General features: G+C 43.2%; 1 protein-coding gene across 1 annotated transcript in view; it reads left to right on the forward strand.

The window, feature by feature from the left end:
• The window catches only part of LOC120045926 (potassium voltage-gated channel subfamily H member 1-like), a 69,164-nt gene extending 46,375 nt beyond the window's left edge, over positions 1-22,789 (forward strand). The window contains exons 12-14 of the mRNA XM_038990851.1: positions 5,339-5,535; positions 21,834-22,244; positions 22,349-22,789. Coding sequence (XP_038846779.1) covers positions 5,339-5,535; positions 21,834-22,244; positions 22,349-22,789 — 1,049 coding nt within the window. The remainder of the gene's footprint in view (positions 1-5,338; positions 5,536-21,833; positions 22,245-22,348) is intronic.
• The last annotated feature ends 2,321 nt before the right edge of the window (positions 22,790-25,110 follow it).

Genomic DNA, 25,110 nt, shown 5'->3' on the forward strand with positions numbered 1-25,110 from the left:
GAACAGCATTCTAACTGTAGCTGTCTTGCTGTGCCTTTTTTCCCTCTCTGTCACTGCCTTGGTTTGTTTCAGGCTGTAAGACATGAAAGCCTTGTTTTTTTTAATCAATCCAATCTGATTATGCTGACAAACTCATCAAAACTATCCTTTGTATCACAACCGATGTGTCAAACATGTTTTACAATTTGAGTGTAAAATAGGCCATTGTTTAGTTGATTTATATAGTTAGGAGTGACTACCACTGACCCAGAAACTACCACTATAAGTAAGTTTGTAAATAGCCTTGAGTTGTGCGAGCTGGAAGGGCTCATAGGAGCTGGAGCCTATCTACTGTTTTTGTAGTTTGAGGCAGCTTGATGTACAAGTACACCCCCTGGACAGGATACAAGTCTATCCCAGGGCCTTACCCCCAATCTATCTTCTTATGCTGAGTGTCAAGCAGTGATGCATCGGTCCCATTTTTACAGTCTTTGGTATGACTCGGATGAGGATCAAACTCCCAACCTTCTAATCTCGGGGAATGAAAATGTGGGCCTACACCCACCCATTTACGCGCTGTAATTCAATGTTGGCTGTGTATTTGATGGGTGTTGGCAGCTTTTCAACAACGTACCGTAATGCTGAGGCAGATGTCAGTTTCAATTAGGAAGAGACTAATATAAACCGCTCGCTTTTCTGGATGTAAACACAGTCTGTGTGTGTGTGTGTGTGTGTGTGTGTGTGTGTGTGTGTGTGTGTGTGTGTGTGTGTGTGTGTGTGTGTGAGCATGCGTTTGGGTGTGCGTGCCTGCGTGTGTGTCTGTGTGCTGGTGTTAGATGAAAGATAGGCTCAGCTAAATTACTTTGCCACGAGCAGCACCGCAGATGAGCGAGATGCAAGACTTTGCTCTCACACAGTCACCACAGTCTCTGCGCATGTGCACGGGTCTGCTTTACGCTGTAAGTGCATGGTAGGTACGGGACCAAAACAGCTGAGAAGTTTAGCCTCGCACTTCAACGCTCTTAGTTGTTGCGGAAATTAACCCACTGTGCTGTTTACTTTGTGCACCTACGTTATATCGCTGAGCTTACCATCTAAAGGAGTAGATAAACTGAACTATAGCAGGTTGGTATTCTGTGTTAAGCTGTGGTGTTCTGTGATGTTCTGTTCTATGTTGTGCTGCACTGTGCTGTACTATACTGTGATGTACTGTTCTGTGCTGTACTGTTCTGTGCTCTACTGTACTGTTCTATACTGTGCTGTACTGTTCTATACTGTGCTGTAAGTAACAATGTGTGCTGTGCTGTACTGGGTTATGTTGTTTTGTTCTGTGCTACATTGTTACTTTGTGCTGTGCTGAGTGCTAGTCAGAGCTTCTCTGGGGAGAGGGATAGGTAGAATAGGAAATTATCCTGACTTTGATGTTTCTCCAGCAAGCTACAAATAACTCCCTCACCGTTGATCCTCAGCCTATGCCATTAGGATTTGTTTTTCCTTGAGCTAAATTCGGTGTCTTTCTACGAAAGTAAATTCAATTCTTTGGGATTTCTTTGCAGTATGGTGATTAGCAAAGTGACTGATGGGAGAGATTTCCTGTTTATGATGTTTAATGTTTGGATTCCTTTTTTATTTGATTGGTGGATTCAAATAAAGTATTTAAAATGTATGTGTTTGTGTGTGGGGGCTGGTTATTCTATCCTTGTGCAGACCTAAAATCCCACAAAGTCTGCACAAGATTAGTAAAACGAAGATTCTTCCTCGTGGGGACATTTCCCACGTCCCAATGAGGACGAAGGCTATTTTAAGCTTAGGGGTTAGGTTTAGGGGTACAATTAGGGTAAGGGGTTAGTGGTTTAGGTTAGGGTCAAGGTTAGGTTTTGGGTTAGGAGTTAGGGATAACCCTAACCCTATTTTCCCTAACCCTAAAATTAAATTCTGAATGGAAATTAATTTTATTGTCCCCACGAGGATAGAAGAACAAAACGTGTGTGTGCCTGCCAGACCTGGGTTCAAATACAAGTGTATTTGTTATTTAAATATTTTTTCTTTGTATTTGAGGCTTTTCAAATACACAGCCCAAAACAAGTACTTTTATTTGAGTATTTAAATGGTTATTTGTAAAACCCAAATAGTCAAACAAATTGTGGGTTAAATTCATGGGAGTGTATTTGAGTCCGTGTATTTAAATACTTTCCGAGTGCATTTCAAAATACATTCCAATATTCAACTACTTGTTTTTTTCCAAATAAAGGTTATCTGAATACTTGTTTTAAAATGTATTGAAAAGTAATTGAAATACCTGAAATATCATTTGAACCCATTTCTGGTGTTTGTGTGTGCACATGCATTTGTAAATTAATGCATGTCTTGTGCAATTGCATGAGATCTTGTGAGAGTTCTAAGTAGGAAAACAACATTAGGTAATATAAAAGGTTATCTTATCTTTTGCAGTCACCACGACAAACATTGTCCCATTCACTCTCAATCATTCAACAAAGATATGAAAGTTAATATTATAGATTTGAAGTCAGAAGTTTACATGCAGTGTTTTTCACAATTCCTGACATTTAATCCTAGTAAAATTTCCCTGTCTTACATCAGCTACAGTAAGTTCACCACTTTATTTTAAGAATGTGAAATGTCAGAATAATAGTAGAGAGAGTGATTCATTTCAGCTTTTATTTCTTTCATCACATTCACAGTGGGTCAGAAGTTTACATACACTCAATTAGTATTTGGTAGCATTGCCTTTAAATTGTTTAACTTGTGTTAAACGTTTCAGGTAGCCTTCCACAAGCTTTCACAGTAAATTGGGTGAATTTTGGCCCATTCCTTCTGACAGAGCTGGTGTACCTGAATCAGGTTTGTAGGCCTCCTTGCTCGCACACGCTTTTTCAGTTCTGCCCACAAATTTTCTATAGAGGTCAGGGCTTTGTGATGGCCACTCCAATACCTTGACTTTGTTGTCCTTAAGCCATTTTGCCACAACTTTGGAAGTATGCTTGGGGTCATTGTCCACTTGGAAGACCCATTTGTGACCAAGCTCTAACTTCCTGACTGATGTCTTGAGATGTTGCTTCAATATATCCACATAATTTTCCTTCCTTACGATGCCATCTATTTTGTGAAATGCACCAGACCCTCCTGCAGCAAAGCACCCCCACAACATGATGCTGCCACCCCCGTGCTTCACGTTTGGGATGGTGTTCTTCGGCTTGCAAGCGTCCCCCGTTTTCCTCCAAACATAATGATGGTCATTATGGCCAAACAGTTCTATTTTTGTTTCATCAGACCAGAGGACATTTCTCCAAAAAGTACGATCTTTGTCCCCATGTGCAGTTGCAAACCGTAGTCTGGCTTTTTTATGGCGGTTTTGGAGCAGTGGCTTCTTCCTTGCTGAGCGGCCTTTCAGGTTATGTCGATATAGGACTCGTTTTACTGTGGATATAGATACTTTTGTACCCGTTTCCTCCAGCATCTTCACAAGGTCCTTTGCTGTTGTTCTGGGATTGATTTGCACTTTTGGCACCAAAGTATATTAATCTCTAGGAGACAGAACGCATCTCCTTCCTGAGCGGTATGATGGCTGCGTGGTCCCATGGTGTTTATACTTGTGTACTATTGTTTGTACAGTTGAAGGTGGTACCTTTAGGCGTTTGGAAATTGCTCCCAAGGATGAACCAGACTTGTGGAGGTCTACAATTGTTTTTCTGAGGTCTTGGCTCATTTATTTTGATTTTCCCATGATGTCAAGCAAAGAGGCACTGCGTTTGAAGGTAGGCCTTGAAATACATCCACAGGTACACCTCCAATTGACTCAAATGATGTCAATTAGCCTATCAGAAGTTTCTGAAGCATGACATAATTTTCTGGAATTTTCCAAGCTGTTTAAAGGCACAGTCAACTTAGTGAATGTAAACTTCTGACCCACTAGAATTGTGATACAGTGAGTTTTACAAGTGAAATAATCTGTCTGTAAACAATTGTTGGCAAAATTACTTGTCATTCACAAAGTAGATGTCCTAACCAACTTGCCAAAACTATAGTTTGTTAACAAGACATTTGTGGAGTGGTTGAAAAACAAGTTTTAATGACTCTAACCTAAGTGTATGTAAACTTCCGACTTCAACTGTAGTTAATTTAAAATTGTCAGTACTTGGACAGCTTTACATTTAGGTATTGTGTCGTGAAATTATGTCTGCGCTTTTTTTATATGCTCATCCATTTAAGTTCAATTTCATAGAATCACAAATAGGATCCTCTCAGAAACCAGACGCAGTGATCACAACAAATGTCTATAGTGTCTCTGTCAGTGGCGGTTGATGCCATTTAAGAGGGAGGACAAAAAATATATATGCACTAAAGTGTTGGTTCCATGTTTCATGAGCTGAAATAAAAGATCCCAGAAATGTTCCATACTCACAAAAAAACTATCAAATTTTGTGCACAAATTTGTTTACATCCCTGTTAGTGAGCATTTCTCCTTTGCCAAGAAAATCCATCCACCTTACAGGTGTGGCATATCAAGAAGCTGATGAAACAGCATGATCATTACACAGGTGCACCTTGTCCCGGGGACAATAAAAAGCCCCTCTAAAATTATAATTTTTTTCACACAACGCCACAGATGTTGCTTATGCTTTCAGTACTAGATTCATTCTTTGATCCTTTGATTGGGTGGACATGTCAGTTCATGCTGCAAAAGCTCTGATAGGTTGGAGGATGTCATCTGGAAGTTGTCATAATTACTGTGTAAGTCTATGGAAGGGGGTGAGAACCATGAGCCTCCTATGTTTTGTGTTGAAGTCAATGTACCCAGAGGAGGATGGAAACTAGCTGTCCTCCGGTTACACCATGTAGGTCATTGCAAAACGGTGTGTTTTAATAAATTATTTGGTGACGTGAACATATTTTGTATAGTTTCCTCCTCCGAGGGGCCTCCACTGGTCTGGTTATGGTTTGTCATTGTAAATTCACTCTCATCAACAAGTTTTGTGTTTTGGCCAGGAAGGTTATTGGGTTCAAACAGGCTTTTGTTGGTGTGATTGACAGGTCTGAACCAGGGTTTCCTGCGTGCCATGTTACTTTGTTTTTCTGCTGAGTCAAAGTCTAGGCATTAGCTAAGGGCGCAAACACAAGTCTTCACATCTCAGGGAAAGTCACACTGGGATAAACTAATCATTGTTAGGTTTCTGTTATAAAGAGGCCATCTTAGCTGCTTTTCTCTCTCTGCAGGTACATTTTTTTTCCGAAATCTTTAAATTATATTTAAAATAATAATTCAGAAGTAAATCTCAGATGGAAAATCTGTTAGATCTAAGAAGTAATATCTTAATCGGTGCTCTTTCTCTCTTTGCAGGTAAGGGGGACGTGTTTGGGGATGTGTTCTGGAAGGAGGTGACCCTGACCCAGGCTTGTGCCAACGTGCGTGCCCTGACCTACTGTGATCTCCATGTCATTAAACGGGATGCCCTGCAGAAGGTTCTGGAGTTCTACACGGCCTTCTCTAACCACTTTTCACGGAACCTGCTGCTCACTTACAACCTGCGGAAGAGGGTCAGTGTAATCTTTTGGAGCACCCACTTTTCTTTTAGCCTCGTAGAACCAGCCTGATATTTATTTTCACCAGTCTGTTTCGTCTAAGTGATAAGGCTGGTTCACAAGACCACCCTTCTTCCTCCCTACGGATCAAACTCGCTTTCTTTTCTCATTTCTGTTCTTGCCCTTTTATCTTCCTTGTCTCCTCTGCTTATCTTTCATGTCTCAATCTTTCTCTTACTCTCTTATCCCTTTTTTTCTGTTCTCCCTTCTCATCTTCCGCCCAGAGCATCTTTGGGCTGGTAACCCGCTGTGTTACCATCATTATTGTTACTACTTCTTCTGGTGGCACAATGTCAAAATGGTAAAAATAATTTAAAATCATTAAACTGCCATATTGGTTGATTTAGAATGGAATGACGTACACGAATACATTTAAATTAAACATATATTTTAGAAAAGTTATTTTTTTCCAAAATGCCACCACAATTCAAAAATGACCCAGCTGCAACCAAACATGTAACATGTTTAATTTAATCAAGGACAAGTTTGTAAGCTACAGTCACAATGCAAACACGTAATACTGAAATGCATGCAGGTGTTGTACATATAATGTAATATATACATTATAATGTACTGAAATAACAGGATAAGGGTTTGAGCGAGTCAATGTAAACATACCCATAGGAAAGGCTGTACACAGACTATCAAGTATTAATAACAATAGTTATGATCAATTTAAGCAATAATACAGGATAGGCCACGTGTTATGACATTTTTATCATTGCTGTGACGTGGTCATAGCCATGAGGTGAAGCCAAGTGGCGTTGTAACGATGTGCGCTGAGAGTCGGGAAGCAAGTTCAGGGAGTGAGTGTTTTAAGAAATAAATGAAACATAATACAAAAAACACTCACTCCCTGAACTTGCTTCCCGACTCTCAGCGTACATCGTTACAGAATGACGCCTCACCAAAGGGAAGCATCAGGGAGTGTTTTTTTGTTGTTTTTGAGGCGATGTCGGGTCCGGGTCTCAGAATCGGAGCTACCTGGGAGGCCTCAGCCGGTTTGTCGGATTCCCATGCCTCGGCGGGTTCGACGGGTTCACCTGCCTCAGCTGGCTCGACGGGTTTCCATACCTCAATGGGATTGATAGGCTCCCATGCCTCAGCTGGCTCGATAGGCTCCCATGCCTCAGCGGGCTCGATAGGCTCCCATGCCTCAGCGGGCTCGATAGGCTCCCATGCCTCAGCGGGCTCGATAGGCTCCCATGCCTCAGCGGGCTCGATAGGCTCCCATGCCTCAGCGGGCTCGATAGGCTCCCATGCCTCAGCGGGCTCGATAGGCTCCCATGCCTCAGAGAGGTTGTTTTCCTGACACCACACTCCGAGTGCCCTCACCTCCTCCCTGTAGGCTATCTCGTCGTTGTTGTTAATCAAGCCCACTACTGTTGTTTCGTCTGCAAACTTGATGGAGTTGGAGGCGTGTATGGCAACGCAGTCATGGTTGAACAGGGAGTACAGGAGGGGGCTGTGCACGCACCCTTGTGGTGCCCACTGTTGAGGGTCAGCGAGGTAGAGATGTTGTTTCCTACCTTCACCACCTGGGGGCGGCCCGTCAAAGTCCAGGACCCAATTGCACAGGGCGGGGTCGAGGCCCAGGGCCTCCAGCTTGATGATGAGCTTGGAGGGTACTATGGTGTTAAATGCTGAGCTTTAGTCAACGAACAGCATTCTTACATAGGTATTCCTCTTGTCCAGATGGGATAGGGCAGTGTGATGGTGATTGCATCGTCTGTGGACCTGTTAAGACGGAATGCAAACTGAAGTGGGTCTAGGGTGCCCTGTAAGGTGGAGGTGATATGATGCTTGGAATAGTCTCTCAAAGTACTTCATGAGTGCTACGGGGCTGTAGTCATTTAGTTCAGTTATCTTTTCCTTCTTGGGTACAGGAACAATGGTGGCCATCTTGAAGCATGTGGGGACAGCAGACTGGGATAGGGAGTGATTGAATATGTCCGTAAACACACCAGCCAGCTGGTCTGCACATGCTAAGAGGGGAGGTATGTTCCGGTCAGCCTCAGAGAATAAAATCATAGCGCTTGATGGTTTTTGCAATGTTCTGTATTGACTGACCTTCATGTCTTAAAGTAATGATGGACTGTTGTTTCTCTTTTCTTATTTGAGCTGTTCTTGCCATAATATGAACTTGGTATTTTACCAAATAGGGCTATCTTCTGTATACCCCCCCCCCCCCCCCCCCCCCCCCCCGCCCCCAAGCATTAGGAAGGAAAGAAATTCCACAAATTAACAAGGCACACCTGTTAATTGAAATGATTTCCAGGTGACTACCTCTTGAAGCTGTTGAGAGAATGCCAACAGAGTGCAAAGCTGTCATCAAGGCAAAGGGTAGCTATTTGAAGAATTTCAAATATAAAATATATTTTGATTTGTTTAGACTTTTTTTGGTTACTACATGATTCCATATGTGTTATTACATAGTTTTTGATTTCTTCATTATTATTCTACAATGTAGAAAATAGTAAAAATAAAGAAAAACCAATGAATGAGTAGGTGTTATAAAGCTTTTGGCTGGTAGTGTACATCAGCTGGCCAGCACTGCACTATCAGTGTAAATCAATGCTGAGATTACTTTGTGTGTGTGTAACAAGCCTTGATTCTGCAGTAAATGTCCCCAACATGTGAGTCAATACAGATAAGAGAACTGTACACAGACCAGGGGATGATACAGCTATCTACGGTGCATGTGGGACCATTCGTCCTCTGAGTGCTAGGAGATAATACATCTGTTCTCACGCTCCGTAATATAACATGAAACCAGAGAAAACACCCACGGGGGCTCTATTTTCCCTGTGACATGGCCCCTTGAGAATTCCCACCAAAATGAATGTGTCAAAAGTCATGTCCATAGAGTGGCTAGTAATAGGGATTGGTATTGACTTGACATGTCAGATTACATCACAAAACTTATCTCATGATCGTCCATCTCTAGTTTGATTGAGACATGATGATCGTTACCATGTCTTTTCAAATCAAATCAAAATCATGTCAAATGTTATTTGTCACATGCGCCGAATACAACAGGTGCAGGTAGACCTTACAGGGAAATGCTTACTTACAAGCCCTTAACCAACAATGCAGTTTTAAGAAAAAAGAAAAAAAAAGAGATAAGAATAACAAATTATTAAAGAGCACCAGTAAATAACAATAGTGGGGCTATATACAGGGGGGTACCGGTACAGAGTCAATGTGCGGGGGCACACGAGGTAATTGAGGTAATATGTACATGTAGGTAGAGTTATTGAAGTGACTATGCATAGATAATAACAGAGAGTAGCAGCAGCGTGGGGGGGGAGGCAGCAATGCAAGTATTTTGTGTAGCCATTTGATTAGCTGTTCAGGAGTCTTATGGCTTGGGGGTAGAAGCTGTTTAGAAGCCTCTTGGACCGAGACTTGGCTCTCTGGTACCGCTTGCTGTGCAGTAGCGGAGAGTACGCACTACCCTCTGTAGTGCCATGTGGTCGGAGGCCGAGCAGTTGCCATACCAGGCAGTGATGCAACCCTTCTGGATGCTCTCGATAGTGCAGCTGTAAAACCTTTTGAGGATCTGAGGACCCATGCTAAATCTTTTCAGTCTCCTGAGGGGGAATAGGTTTTGTCGTGCTCTCTTCACGACTGTCTTGGTGTGCTTGGACCATGTTAGTTTGTTGGTGATGTGGACGCCAAGGAACTTTAAGCTCTCAACCTGTTCCACTACAGCAACGTTGATGAGAATGGAGGCGTGCTCGGTCCTTTTCCTGTAGTCCACAATCATCTCCTTTGTCTTGATCACGTTGAGGGAGAGGTTGTTGTCCTTGCACCACATGGTCAGGTGTCTGACCTTCTCCCTATATGCTGTCTCATTGTTGTCTGTGATCAGGCCTACCACTGTTGTCATCGGCAAACTTAATGATGATGTTGGAGTCATGTCTGGCCGTGCAGTCATGAGTGAACAGGGAGTACAGGAGGGGACTGAGCACGCACCCCTGAGGGGCACCCGTGCTGAGGATCAGTGTGGCGGATGTGTTGTTACCAACCTTTTACCACCTGTGGGGCGGCCCGTCAGGAAGTCCAGGATCCAGTTGAAGAGGGAGGTGTTTAGTCCCAGGGTCCTTAGCTTAGTGATGAGCTTTGAGGGCACTATGGTGTTGAAGGCTGAGCTGTAGTCATCTGTGGATCTGTTGGTGCGGTATGCAAATTGAAGTGGGTCTAGAGTTTTTGGGATAATAGTGTTGGTGAGCCATGACCAGCCTTTCAAAGCACTTCATGGCTACAGACGTGAGTGCTACGGGTCGGTAGTCATTTAGATAGGTTACCTTATTGTTCTTGGGCACAGGGATTATGGTGGTCTACTTGAAACATGTTGGTATTAGACTCAGACAGGGAGAGGTTGAAAATGTCAGTGAAGACACTTGTCAGTTGGTCAGCGCATGCTCGGAGTACACGTCTTGGTAATACACCTGGCCCTGCGGCCTTGTGAATGTTGACCTGTTTAAATGTCTTACTCACATCGGCTGCGGAGAGCGTGATCACACAGTCGTCCGGAACAGCTGATGCTCTCATGCATGTTTCAGTGTTACTTGCATCGAAGCAAGAATAGAAGTTATTTTGCTCGTCTGGTAGGCACGTGTCAGTGGGTAGCTCTTGGCTGTGTTTCCCTTTGTAGTCTGTAATAGTTTGCCCGCCTTGCCACATCCGACGAGTGTCGGAGCCGGTGTAGTACGATTCGATCTTAGTCTTGTATTGACGCTTTGCCTGTATGATGGTTCGTCGGAGGGCATAGCGGGATTTCTTATAAGCCTCCGGGTTAGAGTCCCGCTCCTTGAAAGCGGCAGCTCTACCCTTTAACTCAGTGCAAATGCTGCCTTTAATTCATGACTTCTGGTTGGGGTATGTACGTACAGTCACTGTGAGGACGACGTCCTCAATGCACTTATTGATAAAGCCAGTGACCGATGTGGTCCTGATCCTCAATGCCATCGGAAGAATCCCGGAACATATTCCAGTTGTGCTAGCAAAACAGGCCTGGAGTTTAGCATCTGCACCACTTTTTTTATTGACCGAGTCACTGGTGCTTCCTGCTTTAATTTTTGCTTGTAAGCAGGAATCAGGAGGATATAATTATGGTTAGATTTGCCAAATGGAGGGCGAGAGAGAGCTTTGTACGGGTCTCTGTGTGTGGAGTATAGGTGGTCTAGAGTTTTTTTCCGCTCTGGTTGCACATTTAACATGCTGATAGAAATGAGGTAAAACTGATTTAAGTTTCCCTGCATTAATGTCCCCGGCCACTAGGAGCGCCACCTCTGGATGAGCATTTTCCTGTTTGCTTATGGCGGTATACAGCTCATTGAGTACAGTTTTAGTGCCAGCATGGGTCTGTGGTGGTATGTAGACATCTACGAAAAATACTTATGAAATCTCACTAGGTAGATAGTGTGGTCAACAGCTTATCATGAGATACTCTACCTCAGGTGAGCAAAACCTCGAGACTTCCTTAGATATCGTGCACCAGCTGTTGTTGACATACATGCATAGGCCCCCGCCCCGTTTCTTACCAGAGGCTGCTGATCTATCCTGCTGATAGTGTATAACCCGCCAGCTGTATTTTATTAATGTCGTCGTTCAGCCACAACTCAGTGAAACATAAGATATTACAGTTTTTAATGTCCTGTTGGTAGGATATACATGCTTTCAGTTCATCCCATTTATTTTGCAGCGATTGAACGTTAGCTAGCAGGACGGATGGCAAAGGCAGATTAGCCACTCGTAACCTGATTCTCACAAGGCACCCTGATCTCTTTCCGCAAAATCTTTGTTTCCTTCTCGAGCAAATGACAGGGATGAGGGCCTGTTCGGGTGTTTGTAGTATATCCTTCCCGTCCGACTCATTAAAGAAAAACTCTTCGTCCAATTCGAGGTGAGTAATGGCTGTTCTGATGTCCAGAAGCTCTTTTCGGTCATAAGAGACGGTAACAGCAACATTATGTTCAAAACAAGTTACGAACAATGTGGAAAAAACAAACAAACTAGCATGGTTGATTAAGAGCCGATAAGACGGCGCCGGAGGGGATACAATGCTGATACAATGCTGCCTTTTTTCATCACAATATCAAATATTTTCTGGGTAACATTTAAGTACCTTACTGTGATTGTTTTAAATTAAAATTGTCAAGAAATAAACAAAAAAGCTTCTTATAGCAAAAATAACTCAAGCAAGAATTTTGCTAGGACTGTCTGGGAGTGGTCTGAGCGGGGAGGGGAAAACTAGCTGTTATTGGCAGAGAGATTTGGAACTCTCTTTGTTATTGGTCTATTAAGTAATTTACCAGGCCAAAACTCAGTCTCACTAAAACAGGCAGAAATTTCAGGCGGCCTTTTCAAATGGCTCTTACACTAAAAAGGCATTATCATCATTTGCACAATTTCACAGTATTATTCCAACCTCATATTGTGGAAATATGTATAAAACACAGGAAAATCACATTTTGACTGCACTAGGCCTTTAAGGGTAGGTTTCATGCCTTTAATGCGCACGCATGCACGCCACCAAGCATGATAGGAAAGAGTGGTTGCAGACTAATGTAGCAGAGGTTAGAAAAGGTTATGTGGCATGCTTCACCTGGTTCTCTCTCAGGAGCCAATCAGGAAGCAGATTGAGTGGAATGTCCTGTTGATTGGGCACGTCATGCACCACTGACTGTGATGCATGCCCCATCCAGCGCCAGGAGAGCTGAATCAAGTGCTTCCTATGACTTTGAACATACCTACTTACAAACACCATTACCCAACGCAAATCCCTAAATACCACTTTGAGCGTGATTCAATCTGTATCGCAGAAGTATAAATACAGCGAAAACAACACAACACAAAAGATACCTATTGTAAAATATATATAGTATGTATAAGCTGGAAGTAGAAGCCTAATGTCAATGGTGTGCGGAGTCAGGTGCAGGAGAGCAGGGAGTTGTGAACAGGCGCACACTTTGAGGCAGGAGAAACCAACAGACGGACGCCACTGCGTCGAAACCTCCAGCCAATAGGCAAAAGTGCAAAACGCTCAAACAGTCACAATAATTATGTTCAAACAAATAAACATACCTCGTGACAAAACACCAGTCTAGCGCGTCAAAATTGACACGTAACACAAAACTATTTCACACAAAGACACGAGGGGGAACAGAGGAATAAATACATGTAATGTGATTGGGGAATGAAAACCAGGTGTGCAGGGAACAAGACAAAACAAATGGATAAATGAAAAATGGAGCGGCGATGGCTAGAAAGCCGGTGACGTCCACCGCCGAACGCCGCCCGAACAAGGAGAGGAGCCGACTTCGGCGGAAGTCGTGACACCTAAGTGTTGTTGGCTACAAGTTTACTCTAATTAGGGGAGGGGTGGTAGGGTTAGGGGAAAATAAAAAATAAAAATTATTTTTAAAATACATACAGTACCAGTCAAGTTTGGACACACCTACTCATTCCAGGGTTTTTCTTTATTTGTACTTTTTTCTACATTGTAGAATAATAGTGAATACATCACACATATCGAATCATGTAGTAACCAAAAAAGTGTTAAACAAATCAAAATATATTTGAGATTTGAGATTCTTCAAAGTAGCCTTGATGACAGCTTTGCAAACTCTTGGCATTCTCACAACCAGCTTCATGAGGTAGTCACCTGGAATGCATTTCAATTTACAGGTGTACCTTGTTAAAAGTTAATTTGTGGATTTCTTTTCTTCTTAATGCGTTTGAACCAATCAGTTGTGTTGTGACAAGGTAGGGGTGGTATACAGAAGATAGTCCTATTTGGTAAAAGACAAAGTCCATATTATGGCAAGAACAGCTCAAATAAGAAAAGAGAAACAACAGTCCATCATTACTTTAAGACATGAAGGTCAGTTAATGCGGAACATTTCAAGAACTTAAATAGTTTCTTCAAGTGCAGTTGCAAAAACCATCAAGCGCTATGATGAAACTGGCTCTCATGAGGAGCGCCACAGGAAAGGAAGACCCAGAGTTACCTTTGCTGCAGAGGATAAGTTCATTAGAGTTACCAGCCTCAGAAATTGCAGCCCAAATAAATGCTTCACAGAGTTCAAGTAACAGACACATCTCAACATCAACTGTATAGAGGAGACTGTGTGAATCAGGTCTTCATGGTCGAATTGCTGCAAAGAAACCACCACAAAAGGATACCAAAAAGAAGAAGAGACTTGCTTAGACCAAGAAACATGAGCAATGGACATTAGACCGGTGGAAATCTGTCCTTTGGTCTGAAATCTGTCCGCCGTGTCTTTGTGAGACGAAGAGGTGGTGAACGGATGATCCCCGAATGTGTACTTCCCACCATTAAGCATGGAGGAGGAGGTCTGATGGTGTGGTTGTGCTTTGCTGGTGACAATGTCTGTGATTTATTTCGTTATAAGTCCAAATTCATTGGAAGATGGTAACTCCGTTATGTACACACATTCCAGTGGTTGATTTTATTTAGATTTCTTACAATGTATCCGGACATTATCTCTGATCATTACAACCTGGCCACGAACTGAAATGCCACCACTAGAGCCGATGTGATTCCTTACTCTACATGTCAGATCGGCATGTTTGTTGTGCGTAGCATATTTTTATCTGAACGTTCCAAAATGTTGTGTCCTGCTGAACGCACCTCAGCTTTGCCTGCTGGTGGGGTCTGATAAAGTCAGTGTCCTGCTGAACGCGCCTCAGCTTTGCCTGCTGGTGGGGTCTGATAAAGTCAGTGTCCTGCTGAACGCGCCTCAGCTTTGCCTGCTGGTGGGGTCTGATAAAGTCAGTGTCCTGCTGAACGCGCCTCAGCTTTGCCTACTGGTGGGGTCTGATAAAGTCAGTGTCCTGCTGAACGCGCCTCAGCTTTGCCTGCTGGTGGGGTCTGATAAAGTCAATGTCCTGCTGGTGGGGTCTGATAAAGTCAATGTCCTGCTGGTGGGGTCTGATAAAGTCTATGTCCTGCTGGTGGGGTCTGATAAAGTCTATGTCCTGCTGGTGGGGTCTGATGAAGTCAATGTCCTGCTGGTGGGGTCTGATAAAGTCAGTGTGAGAAACAAGAACATGCATAATAGGATGACATTGACCCCATTATATAGTCAGGTGAAATCACTTGAAAATGTCAGACTTTTAGACTACTCTTCTATTTATAATGAAAGAGATAATGTTATTGATGGATTCCAAATCGCAGATCGGAAGGCTTTTAGGCTGACAAATAAAACACACTTTAACAATCAGAGAGAGAATATTTTGCGTTTTACATAATATTACAAAGTACATTACAGTTAGTTCCGTGAGAGGATTTTGCATTTCCACATATTATAATTTAAGAGGGTTTTTGCTCATAGAGATCAATAATACATGTTTTTTTTATAGTGCTTTTATCAGACCCAAAGTGACATGCAAGAATGTATTTAAAGGAGAGAAAGAGAAAGGAGAGAAAATATAAATCTTTCTGGGATTCAGGAACTTGGAATATAAATATTATTTGATGCTTTTGATTAAGAATTAAAGTCCCTTAATGGGACAAAATCCTTACTGGACATTTCAAATGTTTCTCCTCCAACACTAGAGATGAGAAACACAATCTACACATAGAAAGAGATATGCTAGGCCTTATATTTTTCATTTAGGTTTTCTCATGCTTGAGTGAGTAGAAGATTTGTTTGTTTCAAGAACCACTCAGTCATCCTGACCTGGTAAAAAAATTCAACAAAGATGGAAATTCAAATAATAGAAATCTATGATTTCTCAATGACATACAAGTTGGCCAAGGAACAGGAAAGCAATAATGTTTTTCACAAAAAAAATACAACATTCTGAGAAATGTATTAAATTCTAGAGAGCTGGGAAGGAGCTGCAGGAGGTAAACAACCAGGCTGGCAGAATGAGGAGATATGAGTTTAATAAGACAATCCAGTGTGTGTGTGCGTGCATGTGAGGCTGTGGAGGAGAGCATCAATAAAAGCTCCAATGCAAGAAGCAATTACAATCAGCAGCAGTGTTCTGGAAAAAGCGAACCGAAGCAAAATGCCCAATTCTGAGGAGACTGAGGACGACAATTTGTGACCATCAATCTTGGTCCACCGTCACAGTTATAGGGAAAATGAATGAACCAACGTAATGAATATTACATCCTTCCACGATTAGGTTGATGAATGGTTGCAATATTGTCACCTAGCTATCTTCCCCAGGGGAAAAACTGGTTGCAATTATGCCATTGCAACCCGATTTCAACCTATAAATGGGTTGCCATGATATACAACCAGATTTAAACTAATTCTGGTAACTGGTTGTAATGATGTCAATTCAAATGAAAAATAAAGTCACACTCATCTCTCCTTGTTGTGGATGTCATTCAACCAGCTTTGCCCGCTTATTTCCTTCTTTTATTTAACCCTAGTTTGGACTTCTGCTCTTGTGAATGGCAGATTTCTGTTCAGCTCTGCCTTGGGGGAAATCAAAGGACCACATTTTAAATTACATAGACAACATGTCAGTTTAAAGACAGCTTTATGAGGAAGGGTTGGTGTGAAATGTCACAGCAGCAGAGTAGCTTAACCAGTAGGGAAGAGTATTAACTTCTGTGTGAGTGGATACATGAGCAATATCAGGCCTGTGATTGCGTCCCAAATGGCACTCTATTCCCTATATAGTCCACTGCGTTTGACCAGGGCCCATAGATCTATAGAGAATATGGTGCCATTTGGGACATGGCCTGTGTAAGATATAGAGGACGTTTGAGAGGATCAGTTTGATCAAGGTGTGGCGCAGAATCACTAATCTTGATCATATAATGAGTAGTTGTTTGTGATGCAACATGATTTGTAGATCAGTAAATCTGCACAGTCTAACTGCAGGGTAGTCGATTGCAAAGAATCACACACTCTGCCACTGCCTTCTCTTGCCCTTACCTGTACATATTCAGGCCAGCATGACCTGACTCATGCTAATGCTAGTGCTTATCCCATGCTGGTCCAGGCAGGAACACTCAGCATCTTCACTCTCGCCTCAGCATCTTTGAACCCGGGCTTGGAGTGCTAGCATATGCAGCGGGTAGGGATTCTAGCGAGGGGAGTGGGCATTCACATGTCAGGGTGGATGGTATGAGGGATATATACAGTATGAGGGGTAGGGGTTGTTAGATTGAGTTGAGAGGGGCTTAGTGGTTTATTCTGTGTGTGTGCGCGCGCTCCCACAGAGCTTCAGATGGTGTTTGTCAGGCAGTGATATATGGGCAGTGGGCGTGCTGGGTGGGAGGTGGTGCTGGTTGATAGGTACTGTGGTCTGGGTAGGGGGTGGTGGGTGGTAGAGGGGTACTGTGGTGTTTCACCCTGCTCTCTCTATACTGCTGTCAGCATGAATGAGAGAGAGCCAAAGGCCATGCTAGACAACAAAGCCACACAATAAACTGCACACAGGCAGAGAGAGAGAGAGAGTCCACTCCCTATGGCTCTGTTAGGCCAAACAAGGGAGGAGAGAGAAAGACATTCCATTGTTGGGATCAAGCTCAGCTATCACACTTGGAGATGTTGTCATACAATATACTCGATGTCTCATTTGGTTTTAGTCCAACAGATTGATATGGTGTAAGTTAAACCTCCCAGCTAATGCAGTTCTCATTTGTATCTCCCTTTGCTTTGTAACAGCATTCAGGGCAAAGAAAGGGAGACATTACTAGTGTCACATATCAAAGCATATAATATGGCTAATGAGCCTCTGAAGACATCATGAATACACTACAGCATCAAACTACTCTGTGGTATGTTATGGCTGAGTGGACCCATCTGTGGATGGCAAGTTTTAGAAGATGGAATACACTGTTGTCATTGCCATGGATACAAGGAAGTCGTGAGTTGTCCATGCCCATTAATCTATCAAAGAGAATCAAAATGATACTGCTTGATTTGCCTTTGGGGTTCTTCTACACATTCAAATGAGTTGGGTTTGGGTGCAGTATTAATCTGAGTTTGGCTGCATTTTATATTATGATATACATAAACTGTACGTAAATGACCATGGCGGTTGTTTTGTCGACGTTTTTCAGAGATCACTGAGCAGACTGGATTTGGTCTGTGTTCGCTTGAGTGGTTTATGAGGCAGGAGAAGGCTTTGTTAGCATAGCGTTCCCATGAGAAATTAAGGTTTGAGCCAGAGGCGAGTTATGAACTTTCAGACAGCATCATAGGAGTTCCTCCTTAGCCTGGCATATACTGACTGAGCAAGCATCTTTTCAAAAACACACAAGCACACACACTAACACAAACAGACACCCTCTCTCAAACACCCACACACGCAAGCACACAGACACTTCTGCTGCTATGGTTTTAGCACACCCTCACTTGCAGACCTGGTTCTGACAACCTCTGGGCATATTTTTTTACATTTACATTTTAGTCATTTAGCAGACGCTCTTATCCAGAGCGACTTACAGTAGAGTGCATACATTTTATTACATACATTTTATTACATTTTTTTACATACTGAGACAAGGATATCCCTACCGGCCAAACCCTCCCTAACCCGGACGACGCTATGCCAATTGTGCGTCGCCCCACGGACCTCCCGGTTGCGGCCGGCTGCGACAGAGCCTGGGCGCGAACCCAGAGACTCTGGTGGCGCAGCTAGCACTGCGATGCAGTGCCCTAGACCACTGCGCCACCCGGGAGGACACCTCCCGCATATAGCGGGAGGTGGTGTGTGTGTGTTACTCTGTCTGTGTACAGTGCAATCTAAAGATAAAAGTGCAACACTAACTCCTTAATACCTCAGGCCACAATGTTTCATTGTCCACAACCCTGTTGTCCTGACTCTTCTGCTCACAGCAAGGCACTGGTTCCTCCCTTGAGGTGATATGAAATATTAAAGCAAACCAACAAAGCAGAAGGCAACAACAAAGAGTTAGATGCAATATGTTTTCTTGCATACTGTACGTCCAGTATTGTTGTCTATATTTGTATCTAATTAATAAATCAGGTCGTGTGTGTGTAAATATACTTCTTTGAGTAAGAAGGAGGCCTGGGCAATACTTTCCATGTATCTTGCTAAACGTTTAAGGACTTCGGGGCCCAGCGAGGCATCAGCTAGCAGGGTCAATTAGAGCTGCCAAAGCATGTTACACGCTGAGGCAGGTAGTGTTGATGGGAGTCAGACTGGAATATGTTCAGGCCGCAATTGCCAGGGCAAGCTTCACTAGGCTTGTGCTGCTTTCGCTCTCCCTTGGTTGGTACACTTGATGACATCGTTTTGACCAGATGGATGAATGTGGATGGAATTACCGGGGGGAAGGCTAGCTAGCTAGCTACTCCATGCACTGCTAACTTGAAGGAGTAGTCAGGCGAGACACATGGCAATGATAGCTGGTAGCCAGGTATGCAGAAACAGAAAGCTTTATTTACCAGGGGAGTGGGAAATAAAGGCAGTCTATTTTCAGGATAGTGTAAGTAGCGCAAACAGGGATGCTATCTAATTAGCTGGCTATCACCACCTAGGTGACGATAACTAGCTAGCCAAGCGCGTGTTAATGCCAAGTGCTGGCTCGTGTGTAAACCAAGCGACTCGAGGTAAAAAGCACAGCTAGGTGTATCTTTTACATGGAAATGTAAAGGATGGTGCTTCAATGGAGGGGTAACAGACTTGAAGAAACAGCACGAGATTGCCAAGCAAACCGAATGGGGCTTAGCCCAGAGGTTGCTCGCCAAAAACCATGTGTGCCACTGTTAAACAACTAGCTAAGATACTCAACTGTTCAGCTAGTTAACTTTGAATGGTAGGGAATGACGGAGAGGGTAGTAACTACGATTAGAATTTGCTAAAACTAGTGGAAACCTGCTCTTAGCTTGATGCTAAAGCAGTGGCGCTAGCAAGCCAACAGCACTAAGTGCGTGCAGGGTACGCTACAGGTACTGTAGCTAGCTGACAACAAACAGGGTTGCTAACTGAGGTAACTTCACTCTGTAAAATAAAGCCAAAGTTAGCAGAATTGGGAGAAATACAGGTGTGCCAAACTTGTAGCGGTCCTACCCAAGAAGACTCAAGGCTGTAATCGCTGTCAAAGGTGCTTAGTAAAGGGTCTGAATATTTATGTAAATATGATTATTATAATAAAATAAAATAAATGTTTACCCCTTTTTTCGTGGTATCCAATTGGTAGTTACAGTCTTGTCTCATCGCTTAGTGCGCGATGGGACAAGGACATCCCTGCCGGCCAAACCCTCCCCTAACCCGGACAATTGTGCGCCGCCCCATGTGTCTCCCGGTCGTGACCGGCTGCGACAGAGTCTGGACTTGAACCCAGAATATCTAGTGGCACAGCTAGCACTGCGATTTTTATTTTTTATTTTTATTGAACCTTTATAGCTAGGCAAGTCAGTTAAGAACAAATTCTTATTTACAATTCAGGGGCAAATTTATACTTTGTCAGCTCGGGGATTCGATCCAGAAACCTTTCGGAGGCCCAACGCTCTAACCACTAGGCTACCTGCTGCCCCAAAGTAATGCAGTGCCTTAGACCACTCGGGAGGCGTAAATGTGATATTTCATACATTTTATTACTTTTAAAAAATGTCTAAAGACCTGTTTTTGCTTTGTCATTATCGGGTATTGCGTGTAGATTGATGAGAAAATATATATATTTTTGATCAATTTTAAACTAAGGCTGTAACAAAATGTGGAAAAAGTCAAGGGGTCTGAATACTTTCCGAATGCACTGTATATGCCATTTCATCTCTCTCTCTCCTTCCCTCATTCTCACACACACACACACACACACTACAACAATCAGCCTGCTCCCTCATCACTCCATCCATAGTGTTTCCCTAATACAAAGCTATGTGTACTCTTACTCTTCTCAGGCACAGCTATAACCCTCATACTTGATACTCAATACATCCATCTGAGCCAAGCGTGCCGTGCAGCTGGGCAGGGTATGACAGGGGTCGGAACATTAATAGAATATCGGTCAGGGTGACTAGGATTTGAGGTGGTGGGAGGACAATTTGTCTGCGTCCCATATGTGATCATATTTCCTATTTAGTACATTATTTTGGACCATGGCCCATAGGACTCTGGTCAAAACTAGTGCCCTATGTAGGGAATAGGGTGCTAAATGGGACTTAGCCTTACATCACCAGTAATGTGACTACTATGTCATGAAGATTTTACTTAATTATCCTATCTGTAAATACACCAGTGGTCTTGATGAAACAGTACCTCATCTCTCAAGAGACTATGTCACACCTCGGAAACAAATTCAATTAAGCCTTTACTGTGGTAATCTTATGCCACTTGAAATGTGTTGTGCAATCATGGTTTAAATCAGGGGTGTGATACCAGGCCACGAGGGAGGTCCAATCCGGCCCGTGGGTGGCTTGAGTAAAACATTATTTGTATTTATTTATGGGAGAGGTTTCTTGACTGTGTTCAGCATGTTAATAATCACTGAAATTAAAACTAGACAGTCAAGGAGCATAGAACATAACAGAAACAATTTTTTGCTAATTTTGAGGGTGAGGAAATAAGACATTTTCAGTGCTGCCCTCCGGACTTAGAGTGAAGACCGAATGCGGCTCCTAGGTACATTTTTTTTTGATACCCCTGTTTTTTTCTGTGTGAGGTACTTTATCAACATAAATACACCTAAATATTTTTCTCTCATCAAAATGTCACCCAGAATAAGCTAAAATGTCTGCTTTGTGTTTTGGTTAATGGTCTACTAAAGAATGAATGAGTTTCAGTAGAGAAAAATTCACTGGCGCTAGAAACGAGAGAAGCCATTTATATTTCATGATTTCCTTTGAGGGACTCAGCAAAAGGCATTATTTGCTGTGTTTTCTGTAAAATGGGTTTAAATTAGTGATGAGGAGGGTGTGCAGCACTGTACCTCCACTTTCATGCCTTAAGCGCCATTGCTGTATGCTTACCTACTTTAGGTACTTACCTGCGTGATAGTCGTACCTGTCAGAGAGGCTCATCGAACAGAACGTAGTTCACTATACTACATTTACATGGTTTTTCACTTACCTAAACAGACTGTTTTAAAGTGCATATTCAGGTTATTTGGTTGATTTCAGCAACCTCTGGTTAGGTTAGACAGCCCAGCCAACTCACAGCATAGGCTACATAACACAGGATTGAGTTCATGGTATCACAGTTCTGTTCTCAGGCAAGTTATCGTAGAGTATGTGCAAACAAAAACAAGTTTAATTTAACTAATCAAGAGTCTTGTCTCTCTACAGATTGTGTTCAGAAAAATCAGCGATGTGAAACGGGAGGAAGAGGAGCGCCTGAGACGAAAGAATGAAGCACCCCTCAATCTCCCGCCGGACCACCCGGTGCGTCGGCTCTTCCAGCGGTTCCGTCAGCAGAAGGAGGCCCGTATACATCAGGAGCGGGCCAACCCATCCGATGACATGGAGAGAGGTCAAACCGTGAATGTCGAGCCCACTCCCATCCATGAAATCATCGCCACCACCAGCATTGTCACTGTTACCGAAAGCCCAGCCACACCCATTTTGGCCTCCACAATCTCCAGCCCGTCAGACAAAGCCAAGCTCCAGGCCCCGTCTCTCCGAGTGTTCGAGCCGGCCAAGGTCAAAGGCTGGGGACGCTTCAAGGACTCCATGACCAAGGAGTCCAACTGGAACAAGGTATGAAACCTAAAATATTTAGGCCAGGATTCACAGTTTTTCGAGAACGCGCCTCGGTTGAATCCAGCCATCTTCACTAATACATTCTGTTCTTAATTTCCAAGGTGTCCAAAGCAGAGTCCATGGAGACGCTAGCCGAGCGGACTAAGGCAGGGGCAGCCCACGAGTCCCAGACCTCGCTGAAGAAAACCAACTCGTGCGACAGCGGCATCACCAAGAGCGATCTGCGTCTAGACAACGTGGGGGACAGCTCCCGCACCACGCCACAGGACCGCAGCCCTGTGGCACCCCCTGAGGTGGCCAAGCAGCACGCCTTCTACCCCATCCCAGAGCAGACTCTCCAGGCTTCTGTTCTGGAGCTCAAGCTGGAGCTCAAAGAGGACTTGAAGGCCTTAAACACCCGCATGGCTGGCCTGGAGGCCCAGCTAGCAGAAGCTCTGAAGCTCCTCAAGGTCCAAAGGAGAGCTCCCAGCTCCCCCAAGCCTCTTTTTGAGATCTCTAGACCCACCACACCAGACTCGGACAAGGAGGACATATTTTCGTAGAAGCAAAAAGGGACTTACTTTGAGAGTGTGAAGACAGGCAACAGATTCAGAAAATCTTTATTGTCCCAATGCTGGGCAATTTGGTCACAGGGCCACAGATTCTGGGAGTTGTTGGTGTATCTCAGCTGAGGCCATTTATTGGCCCTCACCTTGCCGATGCCTGTGAAAGCAGCAGATGATGGAGCTACGATGCTGTTAATTTAAAGAGGATCTGGTGGTTTTACCCGTGGGCTATGGAACCTTGGAGTTGAACCCGTCGGTCATTCTGGAGAATCTGGGGTGTGCACAGTGAAAGGGGTCTAGGTCCACTGCAGTGACCTTTAGACCACCATGGGTTTGGCTACCCTCTCTGTGACCCACAGACACAGGTTCACAGCTGTACTCTTGTGTTCTCCTGGTCTGCTTGTGCACATCGGCTATATATTTAAGTTGCTACTTTTTTCCACCAGTCCATGGAGTTCAAGAGCAGAGCAGCAACAAATGCGTTATTATTCACTGTCATTATCCTTGTAGATCTCCAATGGGACCACTATCTTTAGTGGTTCTCAGAGTACAGTATCTATAAGGGGTGAATCCATCTTTTGCTTTTCCACTATCTTTGAACCACCAGTGCACAATGCATTCTGTATGTATTCACGATGTCATTCTATCACCGTGTAATACTTTACAAGACTGTATGCATACCTTGGTGTTGCCTTTATAAATACAAAAAGGCTATAGAAGCATTCAGCACAGGTGATACTGTATATTGAGCTTTGCACTTGCTATAAGCATTCAATATAGATCTTGCTCCTGACAATGCATTACACACAGATGGTTCACAGAACGTATTACAGTAGGTTGTTTTTACTACTGTACTCTGTCATCATTGGATCACCTTGTAGCCATCTTCTTTAAACCAGACGAAGGAGGCTGTGTTGACCAATCAGAGCTCAGGACCATTAGGTTTCAACCAATCAATCTTTTGGTCTGTGCGCAGAGAACCCTGACTGGCCAATCAAAGACCAGCATGGTCTTTTGAAAGAACTCCAACCCCCTTTTAGACTGACTGACCATCACCGTATGTCTTAGCAGTTCTCTGTTCGATCTGATATCTATAGCCAAGAAACCAACAAACAACCACCTTTGTTGACTGGTTCGTCTTTATTCTTGGCCGATGGTTACAATGCTGGGAATTACTCTTAAGGAACTGCGTCAGTTGCACTAACAACGCTCCATCATGGCGACATGTGTTGTTTGCATGTGGAGGTTGTATTATTTAACTGATTCTTAGTTTATGTTTGTCAAACATGGCTCTCTGACACTGTACATGTGAAACGAATTGAAAAAGTATTTCAACATTTACTGTGTAACTGGGTCTTCCAAAAAACATACTTTTTCAAGACACTTCACTGCAAAGTATGACTTGCTGCATGACTTGCGTTGATCGACATACATTACTGTTTGGCGTTGCCGTTTTCCTTAGGCTAGCCTACTGATTGATATTCAGTAATGGAGTTCCAAGCATGAGCAAAGGCAAACAGAACTTTGAGGACTATGAATTAGTAATCAATGTACATTTTTTAAATCTAATTTATATCCAGGACATGTTGATCTCCTTCTGTCCAGAACTTTCACTAATTGGAACCTAGCGGTTCCAAAGTTTTCACGTCTTCAATGATGTGGGCACCTTCAATGGGTTTCATTAATTTGAGACCTAAGCCTAATCACACCCTAGCAGTATCATGTTAATATTTGAAAATATTATGATCTTAATGTTAACTGCTGCCAAAGTTCCTCCCATCACTATATGGGACCAACTGGCGTTTGGGCCCTGGTTTGCCACAAGACAGTGTTAGCCTGAGCTTAAGCGTAGGCATTAGTTCGGTAAGCCAACGCATGTCTTCAGGTCTCAGGCAAGGTTACTCATCCCGTGAGTGGGATTTACTAAACCAGCTTCATTACATATACATGTAGTTCATTATTAGTCTTAGGTGAGGTCTCCACTAATAGTTGTGTTTTCATTGGGCTACATAATGGCAACATTGTGTTACATAACAGCTGAAATGTGCTACATAGCCCGCAAATGGCTAGAAACAGACAGCTGCAACACCGCACTCCTTTAAGTTTTCACTTTCAATTCATGCAATTTATTAGTGACAAATTGTTTTAAAAGTATGTACAGTTGAAGTCGGAAGTTTACATACACTTAGGTTGGAGTCATTAAAACTCGTTTTTCAACCATTCCACACATTTCTTGTTAACAAATTATAGTTTTGGCAAGTTGGTTAGGACATCTATTTTGTGCATGGCACAAGTAATTTTTCCAACAATTGTTTACA

The sequence above is a fragment of the Salvelinus namaycush genome, chromosome 4 (assembly GCF_016432855.1).
Source record: "Salvelinus namaycush isolate Seneca chromosome 4, SaNama_1.0, whole genome shotgun sequence".
In the NCBI taxonomy this organism is placed as follows: Eukaryota; Metazoa; Chordata; class Actinopteri; order Salmoniformes; family Salmonidae; genus Salvelinus; species Salvelinus namaycush.